The 13,951-nt window shown below is 58.7% G+C and overlaps 1 protein-coding gene across 5 annotated transcripts; it reads right to left on the bottom strand.

Moving 5' to 3' along the window:
* Nucleotides 1–256: 256 nt before the first annotated feature.
* On the bottom strand, nt 257–13,877 carry SSC5D (scavenger receptor cysteine rich family member with 5 domains). 5 transcript variants are annotated; one of them, XM_043994274.1, is made up of 13 exons: nt 13,752–13,877; nt 13,099–13,125; nt 12,223–12,531; nt 11,943–12,014; nt 11,757–11,867; nt 10,680–10,988; nt 9,651–9,968; nt 7,403–7,522; nt 6,366–6,683; nt 4,965–5,927; nt 4,563–4,877; nt 4,057–4,212; nt 257–1,904 (listed from the first exon to the last, which is right to left on the bottom strand). In XM_043994274.1, exons 1-13 carry the CDS (start codon nt 13,774–13,776, stop codon nt 313–315), a joined length of 4,635 nt encoding a protein of 1,544 aa, XP_043850209.1. In that variant the 5' UTR covers nt 13,777–13,877; the 3' UTR covers nt 257–312. The 5 variants fall into 5 exon arrangements, with proteins under 5 accessions (XP_043850209.1, XP_043850208.1, XP_043850210.1 ...); XM_043994276.1 differs by adding an exon at nt 2,574–2,680 and having other exon boundaries at nt 1,695–1,904; nt 11,757–12,014; XM_043994277.1 differs by adding an exon at nt 2,574–2,616 and having other exon boundaries at nt 1,766–1,904; nt 11,757–12,014.
* Between the last annotated feature and the right edge of the window lie 74 nt (nt 13,878–13,951).

The raw sequence follows: 13,951 nt of genomic DNA, 5'->3' as shown, positions 1-13,951 counted from the left end.
TGAGGTGTGGGTGCAGCAGGGAGTCTGGGGAGGGGGGAGGCCACCCAGTTGGTTCCTCCCAGCTGAGCCCCTCTGGGGCTCCATTCTGGGCTTTCCTGCTAAGCACCCCCTGTTGCCGCCTCCCTTCACCCTCATTGTAGTCCCAGTCACAACCTTTCCTCCCTCCCTCTCTGTCCCTCAGGAGTGCCCCTTCCTCTCTGCTAGGTGCTCCGCGCAGCCTGGGCACACAGAATCAAACCAACACAGGTGCTGGGACAGGTGGTCTTGTTCATTGGCTAGGAGGCCCTTCTGTCCTTGGTGGGTCAGGAGAGCTCACACGTCACCTCTCTTGGGTCTCTCCTCCTCCTCTTCTTCCACCTCTGGGAGCCCGGGGCCCGGGGGGCTCCTCGAGGCCCCCACCAGCCCACGCAGGGCCTGGCCTAGGTCACCCAGGCCCCTGATGGCCTCCGCCAGCTGCCCCAGCTCCAGGTCCGCTGCCCTTCTCTCATCCCCGTTCCGCTGGACCGCCTGGGTCAGGCTGTGCAGCTGTGTGCCCACATCCCTCAATGCTTTGACCAGCTCCTGAAGGGCCGGAGGCTCACAGGCCATCACTCGAAGGACGGCCGGGGTGGCTGGAGAGGCCACCACACACTGGCCGGTCTCTGTGTCACCGGGACCAGGGGATGGGAGGGGAGCCGAAGGGCCATCCCAGACCCCCCCAGAGCCCGCTGTTGGAGGATGCTTGGGGATGGGCTGGCTCGGACCTTGCTCTGGAGTTAGGCCAAGGTCAGGGACAAGATTGGGATTAACGGTGGGCTCTGGGGCTCCAGGGATGCTTGAGTCTTGAATAAACCTTTGCCTAGAGATAGACTCTGGGGTCCTGGGAGGTCCAGGACTCACAGATGGGCCCTCAGAAGGCTTGGGGATGGGGGCAGGGCCAGGACCTCTGGTGGGCCCTGAGGGGGCTGGGGAAGCATGGGAGGGACCAGCTGGTCTCATCCCAAGGTCCGAGGGGGACCCTGAGCTGCCAGGAGCCTCAGTTTGGGGCCCTGAGGTGGGCTGTGGGGATGCAGGGTGCTCTGAGGCCGTGCCTGGGCTGGCAGAGGACACTCTGGCTTGCTGGGAGGTAGTGATCGCCTCTGGGCTTGCAGAAGGGGCAGGCATCGGGGGGTTAGTTTGGGCAGGACTAGAGGTTGGGGTCAGCTGTGAATTTATAGAGGACTGGGTGGTCAGCACTGGTGTGGAGGTGGGGTCAGAAGTCATCTTCAGGGACAGGTCAGAGGTCAGGTGTAAGATAGAATCAGGAGTGAATTGTGGTTCAGTGGAGGAAAGAGTTAATGGTGAGCTAGGGTCAGAGGTCAGCTGTGAGAGGGACTGGATGGTCAGTTGTGGGTTGGTATCAGAGGTCAACCGTGGGGCAACATCAGGTGTTGGCTGTGGGGTGGAGGAAGGGGTCAGCTCCCCTTTAGGGGTAAGGTCAGATGTAAGCCCTGGGGTAAAGTTAGGGTTCAGCTGTGAACTAGGATCAGCAATGAATTGTATGTCAGGGTTGAAGGTTACCATTGACATTGGAGAGGAGTCAGAGGTCGGCTGAGGTGTAGAATCTGGGGTCATCTGTGGGCTGGGGTCAGAGGTCAGCTCTAGGACAATATCGGAAGTCAGTTTTTGGCTGATATCAGAGACCAGCTGTAGGTTGGGGTCAAGGGTCAGTAGTTGGCCAGGGTCAGTGGTTAGCTGTGGACTGGGGTCAGGAGTGAGTTGTTTATCTGAGTCAGGGGTCAACTGTGGGCTGGGGTCAGTGGTCAGAGACAGTCTGAGATCAGAGGTCAACTGTGCGCTAGATTCAGTGGTCAGCTGGAGATCTGGGTTGGGAGTCTCCTTGGGGGCCACTGTAGGCTGCATGGGTGAAGACGGATGGTGGAAATCTGGGGAGAGAAAGAAGAAAGGGGAAGGGTGGGTCTGAGGGAGGCCAACTGGACAGCGTGGCCAGGATGACGTCATACGTCGTCAGGCAGACTTGAATCTTTCATTAGGGACCTCGCAATGGGAAGGCCCTAGGACGCCCCCTGGCGCCCAACCACCCCCAGCCGTCCTCAGTTCCATCACCCGGAACCCCCAGTGATTCCGCCTCACTTATCATCAATCTCCCCACTACAGGCTGCTTCCCAGCTGCTGGCAAAGACCCCCGGGGCCCCCCACCCCCAAAGAATCCTCCCTTGGGCCAACCATCCCCACCAGCTCTTGTCCCAGATCTCTCCTCTCTTTGGGAGCCAAGCCCTCAAGAAGGTCATTCATCTCCTGGGACTCTCTCCTTCAGCCCATACAACCTGGCTTCCCACCCCAGGCCTGGATTGCTCTCCCTCCTCTGGGGCAACGACTGACCAGCCTGGCTTCCTTTAAGCCCCAACTAAAATCCCACCTCCTACACCCGCAGCCCCTTAATTCTGGGCCTTGCCCCTGTTGATTATTTCCATTTGTCCTGTATAGAGCTCATTTTTGCATAGATGTGTTTGCTTGTTTTCTTCCGCAGTAAATTGTAAGGTCCTTGAAGGCAGGGACTGTTTTTTAACCTTTTTTGTATTCCCAGCACTTACCATAGTGCCTGGCATGTAGGAGGTCCCTAAAGATGTTTGTTGGCTGATAAGGGAAGAGATTGGTGAGCCAAAACCAGGAAAGAGACAGAGACAAAGATGCAGAGAGGCTGGCAAGAGGAAGGAAGAGACACACAGAGAGAGATTGGGAGAAAGACAGGGAAAAAGGGAGGAGAGACAGTCACAGAGCAAGACACTGGAAGAAAGGCAGCTCAGAGGTCAGGAAGAGGGGATTTCATCTCCACCCCATGCCCCCGGCTGCCTCTGGCTGCTGGGTCCTGTGGTCATAGGACAGAAGGACGATGGAACATCACAGACACCGAAAGCTGAGGAGGGATGCTTGGCTCTAGAGCCGGCTCCTGATCAGCTCTTCTGGAAGCCAAAGCCGGCCAGAGGAGGTGGTGGGGAGACTAGACAGAGGTGCTGGTAACAGAGATATGGGGAGAGGTGTCTGAAGAGAGGCTGGGGGGCTGAGATGGAGGCACCAGGCTTGAGAAGAGCAGGAGGGACAGAGATAAGAAACCAAGTGAGAGATACGGAAGGGATAGAGAATGGATAAGTCTGGTGGAGAGGAAGAGTGAGATAAGGGGGTGTGCGTGCGTGTTTGTGTGTGCGTGTGAGAGAGAGAGAAGGGTGTGTGCGTGTGTGTGCACATGTGTATGTGTGTGTGTATGAGAGAGAGAGAGAAGGGTGTGTGTGTGTGTGTGTGTGTGTGTGTGTGTGTGTGTGAGAGAGAGAGAGAGAGAGAGAGAGAGAGAGAGAGAGAAGGGGATGGATGGACACACAGACATAGAGACACAGAGAGACAAAGAGACACCAGGGAGAGGGAGGGAGAAACAGCCGTGAAGATAGCCATAGATGGAGCAGGAGGAGGTAACAGGCAGAGGCTGTCAGAGGGGAGGGACAGTGTGGGGCTGGGGGTGGGGGGAGGGGAGGGAAAGCTGAGTCAGAGCTCCTGGGCTAGAGAGAGACAGAGGGGGCTTTCCCCAGGGAGCCCCGGGGTAGGGGGCGACGCTGCGTCCCCTGGGGGGAGGGAAGGCACAAGGCAGCCTATTAAGAGCCTAAGCTGCTATGCTGGGATGGGAGCTGTGAAGAGACAGGGTGCTGTGTTATCGATGGGTCTCCCATCTCTTATGTGGGGCTCTCTGGGCTTCCCCATGGTACGTTAGTCCCCAGGCTTCCTCAAGTGACTCTGGGCTCAGTATCCCTGAGGTTTCCTTGGCTACGTTATTATAGGGTCCCTGGGCTCCCTCTGGGTGTGTCACTGTGGGGTCTCTGAGGGCTCACTTTGGTTTGTTCTTACAGGATCTCTAGGACCCCAGCTGGGATGAGGGTGGAGTGTCTCTAAGCTCAGACAGCATAGGGTCTCTGTGGGGTTCAAGAGGTTCAGAAGGTGTGCCTGGGGATAACCCAAGCCGGTGTGTCCTTGGGAGAGGGCCCAGCCAGTCTCCCCAGCTCCATCTCGGGGATCAGCCCTTCTTCTCACCTGGATCCCCGTGGTCCCCGGGGGTTTGAGAGGCATGGTCATGGCCAGGGGCAGCTGTCGGTCCCAGCGTGCCTGCTGTGGGGCCTCCCTGAGCCACGTCCCCTCGAGAACTAGTGTCCCAGGCCCAGGGGAGATCACTGTTGTCCTCCATGTCTCCTGTGGGGAGAGACAGAGGAAGATTCGGAGGCTCTGGGCTCCCCGAGGGCAGAGGACGTGGTCGCCAGGTACCCAGAGCCTTCTTTCATCTCACCCTGACTGACTTCTGGAGACTTTCAGCTCCCCATCCCCCCGGGCCCTGGTTCTTCAGAAGCCCCAGTCCCCAGCTGGTCCCTCCAATCATCCCCAGGTCTATATACTCTAGTTCTCTTCCCCCTGACTCCCTGGTTCCCCCAGGTCCTCCAGTGCCCTTGGATCATGGGGTCTGAGGACCCCAGAGCCCTGGGCCCCCACTTTTCCAGTCCTGCCTCACTTCCCTCTCCCCAACCCCCCGGTTTCCTGCCTCATACCTGTGCAGGTGAGCCCCACATCTTCCTGGTGGTCACAGTTGTGGATCCCCCAGGCTGAGGCCGGACAGTCCCCTAGCGAGGCCTCAATGCCCACACAGCGCACGTCATCTAACCAGATCGGACCCGTCCCAGAGCCGTAGTAGGTTTTGCCCACCCGGGGCCGGATCCCGCCACAGCCCAGCTCCCGGCACACCACAGCAGCATCTCGGGGGTCCCAGCCATCATCACACACTGTTCCCCAGACATCGCCACGCCACACCTCCAGCCGCCCGGCACACCGATCGGGCCCATCCGAGAGACGCAGCCGAAAGAGACCTGAGTGTGGCCACGGGAGCAGGGGTCAGCCCTGCCCCCCCCCCCAGGGGCCTCCCTCCCCAGCCCTCCCCCTTGCTCTCCTCTTACCTGACTCTCCTGAGCCAGGCCAGGTCTGGCCAGAGGACCAGTCTTTGGCCGTGCTTGTGGGTAAGGTCTTGAAGACCCCTGAGCTGCTCTCAGCCCCTGGTGTGGAAGAGTCTGCTTCTAGGGAGGTTTCAGGGGGACTCCTGTCTCCAGGGACCTGAGTGCTGAGCTGTGGGGTGACCTGGGAAGGTTGTCTCTGTGAGGACTGAGTGGCCAGTGTGGGGCTAGCTGATGATGTCAGTGGCTTGTTGGGCGCTGAGGTCTGAGTGGTTAGCTGTGGTGAGTCCCAGGAGGTCTGGCTTTTGGGAGCTTGTGTCGTCAGTTTAGGGGAGACCTGGGAGGTATAACCTTGGGGACTTTGTGTGGTCAGTTTAGGAGAGGCCTGGGAGGTCTGGCCTCTGGGAGCCCGAGTGGTCAGCTTGGGGGAGGCCTGGGAGGTCTGGCTTTGGGGAGCCTGAGTGGTCAGTTTGGGGGAGGCCTGGGAGGTCTGGCTTTGGGGAGCCTGTGTGGTCAGTTTGGGGGAGGCCTGGGAGGTCTGGCTTTGGGGAGCCTGAGTGGTCAGTTTGGGGGAGGCCTGGGAGGTCTGGCTTTGGGGAGCCTGTGTGGTCAGTTTGGGGAAGGCCTGGGAGGTCTGGCCTCTGGGAGCCCGAGTGGTCACTTGAGGAGTGCCCTGGCCTTGTGGAACTCGGGTTGCCTGCCTCCTGGGGACTTTAGTGGCTGATTGTCCAGGGGGTCGCGTGGTTGGTTTACGTGGTTTCTTTGTAACCCACTTTTTGGTGCTCTGTGACGTTCTCCCTGGTGGCTTGGCCACCGTTGTTCTAGGGCTGCTAGTGGTCAGTGGGGTGGCTTTGTCCCCAGGATTCTCAGTAGTCCACTTCCTGACAGGCCAGCCCTGTCCATCCCCATGGGGCTCTGGGGCCCAGCTCCAGCTGAAGGGGCCTGGGGCTGAGTCAGGCCCAAGACTCCCTAGAGAGAGAACAGAGAAGAGGGGCTACGGTGAAGGTGGGGCACCAGTGTTACACTCCTGGATTCTGTCAGTCCTTCCTTTATCCATACCCCCGCCCCCCACCCAGGGAGCCCTCTTGGGCTTGTTCTTCCAGGGCCATCGGCCTCTCTCACCCTCAAGGATCTCTTTTGGGAGAAGGGTCTGCCTCGTCAGCTTGAGAAGGGAGACTCTGCACTCAGGAAGCCCTCCCAGATCCCCCTCTCTTAGAAGCCTTCCCTGATTCAGGAAGGGAGGACCCCTGGTCCAGAGAAGTCCCCCTAGAAGCCCTCGAGCTGGGGTAAGGGAGGCCCCCAAGGGTGTAGAAGAATAACCTCTCCCTTTTCCCCTTCCGCCCCCCACCGATGGTTAGGAAGGCCAGGTAGGGCTGGGGATGGGCAGCCCCAGGGGTGATACCTCACCTGTGCAAGTGACCCCCACATCCTCATTATGGGCACAGTTATGTTTTCCCCAGGGGGCTGCAGGGCAGTTGGCCAGCTGGGCCTCTGTGCCAGTGCAAGCCACATCATCCAGCCAGATGGGGCCTTCCCCCCAGCCAAAGCGGCCAGCAGCGGGGCCTGGCTCCCGGGGGATGCCACAGCCCAGCTCCCGGCAGGCCACCAAGGCATCTCGCACATCCCAGCCGTCATCACACACCGTCCCCCAGCGACCACCGTACCACACCTCCAGCCGCCCAGCACACCGGCCTGGCCCAGATACCAGGCGAAGGCGGGGTGCCCCTATGGGGAGAGCAGAGGTCATGAGCTGGCTGGCGGGCAGGGCCCGGTGATAGCCCCCCCCAAACCTATTCCCCTCCCAGACTTGGAAGGGACCCTTGAGATCATCAAACTGAACCCCTTATTTTACAGATGGGGCACTGAGGCCCAGAGAGAGGGGCGGCCCACTCCATGATTGAGTCTGTGGCTTTTCATTCAATATTTGCTGGATTAAAGGAAGGCTTCACTTTCCTGTCCTGGGCAGGGGTGGGGGTGTGGGGGCTCAAGACTCATACAGCATGCCCGTGAGGGGCGTCCCACGACCCTGATTGACTCTGGACTCAGAGACCGAGGCCTGGGTTTGATTTCCACTTGGGCCACTTACTAGATGTGTAGGTGCCTTGACCTAATGACTGCCTCTCTTTGAACTTCAGGCTCCTCGTCTAGACCTTAGAAATTTTCCTGCCTCCTTCTGGGTCTTCATTCCCGTGGAATGAGGGGCCGCTTGCTGTGTGACCCAGGACAAGTCCCTTCCCCTTTCTGGGTTAGTTTCTTCCTCTGGACAGTGGGCAGTGTGACCTAGACGCAGCTCCTACACTCATCTGAGAGTGAGGCTCTGGGTCTGCAGGCTCCTGGTGACTTCTCAGGAGTACCCAATAGCTAGATAACACCCTGCCCCCCACCAGAAAAGCAGGGGCCCAGAGGCCAGACTGGCTTCTCCCAAGGAGGGACCATTCACTCACCCTCCTCAGGGCCTGGTTCCCGCACAGTCGTGGGAGAGGCAGGAGACAGTCCGTTAGTGGGGGCCTGAGTCTCTGGGGCCCCATCACTGCTGCCTGGGGTAGGCAAGCCCAGAGGCAGACCTGGATTGGGGGGAGGGGGCACGGTGAGGAAGAATCATTACTGAAGCCGCCTAGCTGGCTTTTCCTTTCCCGACTCCCCCATGCCCAAGGCCTGTGGAGTGAATAGGGGGAAGAGATTTGGAGAGGATCTCTTGGGGGAGAGTTGGGGGCAAAGAGAAGGGTTTCTAGGGAGAGAGTTGGGGCAGGGAGGAGAATGAGGGGGAAAAGTAGGAAGAGAAAGAAAGATCAATGAGGCAGAGGAGGTAGAGAGAAGGGTTAGTGAGAGAGGAGAAAGAGAAGGCTCAGTGGGAGAAGAGACTATTTCTTTTATTCACCTAAGTACTAGTAGATCAGGAGAATAGTGTGACTAGAGGTTACCTACACTTTGGTTAAACATTTTGGCAAATACCTCATATTATTCTTGTGGGCTCACTACCCTGGACTGTCTGAATCACTTTTATTTTCTCACACTTTCCATGTATCCAGTAAAGAGCTCTTTCAAAGTCAAACCAATCTTATCATGAAGTTGTACAATTAGATGAATTCGGAACTCGTTGAGTGGCCAAACTCAGAGTAACCATTAATGTTTTAATGTGTCGGCTTGACAGGAGGTGTCCAGTATATGCCCCAGGGATCTGGGCTGGGCTGGATTCTGTTAAATATTTTTATCACCTACTGGGATAAGTGCTAAAATGCCATATCATCTAATTTGGAGATGACAGTAAACTGGGAGACAGAAGCACTCTCTCTCTCTCTCTCTCTCTCTCTCTCTCTCTCTCTCTCTCTCTCCCTCCCTCCCTCTCCCCTCCGTTCCCCCCTGAAAGTCAGGGTCTTGAAGCAAGCTGACTGGTTCAAACATTGAGTCAAAATGCAGAAGACGAAATTTAAGGGGAGTAATTGCAGTTTTAGACTTGGATTCAAAAGATCAGTTTCACAAGTAAAAGAATGGAAAGGCACAGCCATGCTACTGTTCATCTAGAAAAGATTTAGGGGTCATAGAGGACCGCAACATCATAGCAGGAACTGAATAATACTCCATTTAATTTTAATTTTATATGAGTCAGTGTGATATGGATGGAAAAGAACACTGAAAGCTTTCAGACACAGAGAGCTGTTTGGTGTAGCCTTCCTCACCTCCTTCCTGGACTATGTCAATAGCCTGAAGGGGGGGGAGGGGTGTCTGCCTGCCTCTAGTCTTTCCCCCTCCAATCCATCTTCCATTCAGCCACTAAGGTGATCTTCCTAAAAGTACAGGCCTAACAATGCCACTCTCCTACTCAATAAACTTCAGTGGCTCCCTATTGCTTCCAGGACAAAATTCTTTCCTTGGCATTCAAAACCCTTCATGATATAGCCTCTCTCCCCACCCTTCCAGTCTTCCCCCCAGTGACCCCAGCCTTCTGGTGGTCCCACGAACAAGACCTTCCCTTTCTTGGCTCCCAGCATTCTGTCTGGCCGTCCCCCATGCCTGGAACGCTCTCCCTCCGCATCTCTGCCTCTTGCCTTCCTCACCTTTCTTTAAGTGCCTTCTAAAATCCCAATATCTACAGGACGGATTTTCCCCTCCTGAATTCTAGCAGCCTTTCCCTTGGTAATTGTTTCTTATTTATCCCTTCTCCAATTTGTTTGTCTGCAGCTGTGGCACGCTTTAGACTGTGAGCTCCTTGGGGCAGGGACTGTCTGTCTTTCTATGCCCAGCACTCAACTGCCTGGCATGTAGAAGCCACTTAAGCTAGGCTGCTTCTGACTGACTTCAAATATTTGAAGGGCTGTCACGTGTAAGGTAGGTTAGACCTTGGGCTGAGTATAAAGTCTGGGGCCAGAGGGGAAGCTCCCAAGGCAGAAGGGATCTGGCCTTGGGAGCTGTCCAGCAGCGAATGTGCTGTCTGTGGAGGTGGTGAGCTTCCTACCACAGGCGAGAGGACCCCTGTCAGCTATGTCTGGGTGGGCATTCTGCTCAGGATGGAGTTGGACTCAACGTGTTCCGAAGGGCCTCCGGCGTCTGAGATCCTGTGATCTGGGGGCCCTTCCCAGGACACATGGAGGGGAAGCTGGGGACCACGGAGTGGGGTCAGGAGGGCCCAAGAACTGGGTGAGTCGGATGACTTGGGAGATGGTGGTAAGGGCAGAGGTGGGACAGGCATCTCACCATCACACACAGCCCCTGCATCCTCTCTGTGGTGACAGTCGTGTTGGCCCCAGGGACGGGCTGGGCAGAGCGCCAGTGATGTCTCATTCCCCTTGCATCGAAGGTCATCCAGCAGGATGGGCCCAGCCCCCTCCCCAAAGAAGGCCCCTCCAGGGGCAGCCAGGGCTCCCCCACAGCCCAGCTCCCTGCAGGCCACGGCAGCGTCCCGCAGGTCCCAGCCGTCGTCACACACTGTCCCCCAGCGGCCCCTGTGCCACACCTCCAACCGTCCAGCACAGCCATTGGGACCCCCAGCCAGGCGCAAGTGGGGGGCTGGGCCTAGGATATGGGGAGAAGGAAGAGCAAGGGTCAGTCTGCACTGCTCCCCTCTGGGTCCCTCAGCTTACCTCCTCTTGTCTCCATGCCCCCACCCACCCATCTTGTCCCTCTCTGTGCCCTGCCTCTATGTCCCTCTGTGGTCCTCGCTGCTTTCTCTCCCTCTGCCCATCCCAGTCAGGTGGTATGGAGGGAGGGGAGAGACCATGCATAGAAGATGGAGGAGAGGGACGGGGGCCTTTGTAGATCAAGAGCTGAGGATCTCCATCAGCCTGTGTCCCAATTTGTCCCTTATGTCCCTGCTCATTAGGAAGGATGAGGACAATGTGTGGGATTAGAGGGAGGATAGGGGTGGGCAGCACCCAGGGGAGGGGCTGAGGCTGTGCTGGGGTCCTCTAAGGCTCATCAGAGGAGATTCTAGAAACGGCAGAAGGAGGGGTCACCCATGAACTCTTTGCCTTAGAGATTAGATTGTCAGAGTTTGGAAAAGACCTTATTCTTTATAATACAAAATGCTCAGACGTAGCAGTGACAATAACAGACAGAGTCCCTCAACATCATCTGGTCCAGCCAGTTCATTTTACAGATGGGGAAACTGAGTCCCAGATCAGGGAGGGGCCTCGCTTGAGGCCCTGCAGCCAGGCAGTGACAGGGCTGAAGAACAAGCACATGCCTTTGGACCAGGAGGGCTAATTTGGGAGCCCCATGTCTCACCTTCACAGACCAATCCGGCATCCTCTGTGTGATCACAGTTACTTCGTCCCCAGGGGCTCCGGGGACAGTCCTGGAGGGCCTGCTCCCCACCCCCGCAGCCCACATCATCCATCCAAACTGGGCCTGACCCTTCCCCAAAGCGGGCCCCTCCAGGGGCAGCCAGGGCTCCCCCACAGCCCAACTCCCTGCAGGCCACGGCAGCGTCCCGCAGGTCCCAGCCGTCGTCACACACTGTCCCCCAGCGGCCCCCATGCCACACTTCCAGCCGCCCGGCACAGCCGTGGGGTCCCCCTGCCAGGCGCAGCCGCTCTGCCAAGGAGGAACCCAGTGAGCCAGGCCTTCATCTAAGCCCTCTTAGGACTTGGGGCCCTGGGGGATGGGGCTTGAGAGGCAGAGGCTCAGATCCCTGAGGAGATTGGCTAGGGGCAGGCAGGTGTGGGGTTGGACACCTGCATCTTGGCATCTGGGTGGCCCACATATTCCCGGGAACCTTAGCCCTGGGTGTTGAAGGCCCAGGGGCGTTGCCTGACTCTGCAGGGGACGTCTGATCCCTGAGGACGGCAGGGATTGAGGAGACAGATCCCCAGACCCCTGAGACAGGCAGGGGGCAAGGAGCCCGCTAGGATACCTGGGTCCCTGAGGGGGGTGGGGCTGACAATGGAAATAAGAACAGGTCTCGGATATAGCTAGTTAAGGGCTGCAAAGTGGTTACAGAGCCTCTGGCCTGGGGCATCTGGGCCTCTGCAGTAGGCAGAAGCCAGAGAGATGGACATATGGGTCCTAGAGGGGAGCAGGGAGCTGGGGCTTGGACATGTGGGCCCCTGGGGCGGGGGGGGGGGCAAGGGGCTTGGACGTGTGGGCCCCTAGGGGGGGAGGGGCAGCAAGAACAAAGGGAGGTGAGAAGCAAAGGTGTGCACCCACTGACCCTATGAACATTTCTATCAGTGCCCAGGTCTAGTCTTGGTTGGGGGACTGGGGGGACTAAACTGGAAATGAAGAAGTGGAGGGGGTGAGGAGAGCTGGCTCTATCTTGGAGGGATGCATGGACAACAGGGGAGGAGAGGGGTGGTCACTCACCCTGGCGGGAGTCACTGGAAGTCAGCAGAGGGGCCCGGGTAGACTTTGGCAGCTTGGGGGGTCGAAGGGCCTTCTGGGGGCTGCTTGTCGGGTTCTCAGCTAGGGGAGGGGCTACCGAGGGGAGGGGAGGGGAGATGTAAGTGTTCGGCTCTGCATGTTCTGGAGGGGGTGATCTTGGGGTCTCACCTGGGGATGTTGGGGAGGCCTCAGACCATAGGGATTCTGTTGAATCTGGCCTTGAGTTGGTTGCCCGCTGACCTGTAGGGAAGGGGCAGATTGGGAAGAGCTGGAGGCCTGGGGCTCTGGAGGAAAGCGGGGCTTAGTGGGAAGGGGGCTGGAAGTTAGATCCACACAGAGCGTGGGCACTTAGGGGTCCCACACTCGAGCTCATGAGTGGGGTAGGGCTGGGAGGTCGGATGCCTGCATCTCGGAGGGGTGGGGATTGGGAGGGCCTGGGGGCTCTCACCTACACAGACGAGGCCAGCGTCCTCCTCGTGGGAGCAGATGTGGGCCTTCCAGCCCCGGTGGGGACAGAGACCCAGCCGGCTCTCGGATCCCCGGCAAGCCAGTTCGCTCAGCCAGACCGGGCCGATCCCCTCTCCAAAGAAAGCCCCTGCGGGGGCTGCCAGGGCTCCCCCACAGCCCAGCTCCCTGCAGGCCACGGCAGCATCCCGAAGGTCCCAGCCGTCATCACACACCGTTCCCCAACGCCCCCCGTGCCGCACCTCCAGCCGCCCGGCACAGCCATGGGGGCCCCCCGCCAGGCGCAGCCGCTCTGCCAAGGGGGGCCCAATGAGGAGGGACCCTCATGTAGCCCAGCGTAGTCCTGGGCTTCAGAGGGGCCAGGGGATTGTAAATACTTGGGCTGCTGAGGAGACAAGTAGGAGTCCTGGGGACTGGGATGCCAGGCCCCCCGGGATGTCTGGCAAGAGTTGAGGCTTAGATCTGAGTCCTGGAGAAAAGCTAGGTTCCTGAGGGGAGGGGGGGGGGCTGGGAAATTCAAAGGCTGAGTCACTGAAGACTTGGGTTTAGGTTAGAGAACTGCCCACTGGGTTCCTGAGGTGGGGCTAGGAAGCTGGACTCGGAGATCTGGGGGTGCTGAGGGTGCCTGGGGAGGGGGGATGCCTGGGTTCCCAGGAACAAAGGTTGAAGAGCCTAATGTATGGATCCCTCGGGGCTGCCCCCACAGGATGCCTGTGTCCCCAAGGTAACATGGGGAAGCCAGGGCGGGAAGGAGGCTCTATAGTTAAAGCCCAGAGCTCAGGTGGAGTCAGGTAGTGATGGGCAGAGGGCATGATGACGGGGAAGGGGAGAGAGGAGAAGGGGGCCCAGGAAGACTCACCCACAGCCTGAATGCCCATCAGAACAGCTGGAAGAGAAGTGAGGGAGATAAGGTGAAGGTGGCGGGGTGCATGCCCCTGTCACCAGCTCAGAGGAGGGATCTGGGGCAGGCATGAAGGCCAGGGAGTGACTAGAGTCTTGATAGGGCAGTTTCACAAAACATGGGGGGGAGGGCCTGGATTCCAGGTTTCTGAATGGGAGGGGACATTGGGACGCCTGGATCTTTGAACCCAGGGTGTAGCATCTACTCCTTGATTTCTGCCCAGAGGAAGTGAAGCCCCAGTCCTGGCTTCCAGGAGAGCATGGATTTTGGGACCCCAGAAGGGGGTGGGACCTGGACACTGGAAGGGAGTAAGGGTCAATGAGCACTGAGGCTGTAGATGCCGGGGCTCCAGAGGAGGAGGGGACGGGGAGCCCTGTTCCTGGCTCCCTGGAGAGGGTGGGGGACCTCTTGGTGCAAGGTTGCAGGCAGCTGAGTCCTTGAGTCTGAAATCGAGGAAAACGGAATGCCCAGGGCTGTGGGGAGTAGCCAGAAGGACACAGTGAAGGTCCCTGAAGGGGAGAAGCAAGGACTCCCAGATGCCCAGGAGGAGCAGGGGTCAGCAGGAGGCGAGAGTCGGGGGCAGGGACCTTTGGATCTCTGCGGTCACTCACCAAGGAGGCAGGCCAGGACCCTCATCTCTGCAGAGCGAGACCCTAGGACTCAGGCTGGGGGGGCTGGGGGTGGGGCAGGGGGCAAAGCAGACGAGGTCGCTGAGGAGAAGGCGGAGGAGGCGAAAGCTGAGGGGAAGTGCCGGCGGCTCCCTGGACTGGGGAGGGGCGGGCGGGCAGGCGGGCGGGGGCTGGGGACACGC

The sequence above is a fragment of the Dromiciops gliroides genome, chromosome 3 (genome assembly GCF_019393635.1).
Source record: "Dromiciops gliroides isolate mDroGli1 chromosome 3, mDroGli1.pri, whole genome shotgun sequence".
Classification (NCBI taxonomy): domain Eukaryota; kingdom Metazoa; phylum Chordata; class Mammalia; order Microbiotheria; family Microbiotheriidae; genus Dromiciops; species Dromiciops gliroides.
Note: the sequence above shows the minus strand (reverse complement) of the source record. Positions and strands in the feature narration are given on the sequence as shown.

Excerpts from the sequence above, each read along its gene's own strand:
- SSC5D (XM_043994273.1), bottom strand. The coding sequence starts at position 13,776 with ATGAGGGTCCTGGCCTGCCTCCTTG. Across the intron at positions 13,126-13,751 it reads GGTCCTGGCCTGCCTCCTTG|CTGTTCTGATGGGCATTCAG; the intron begins GTGAGTGACCGC and ends CTTCTCTTCCAG. Across the intron at positions 10,989-11,756 it reads TTCCAGTGACTCCCGCCAGG|AGCGGCTGCGCCTGGCAGGG; the intron begins GTGAGTGACCAC and ends CCTCCTTGGCAG.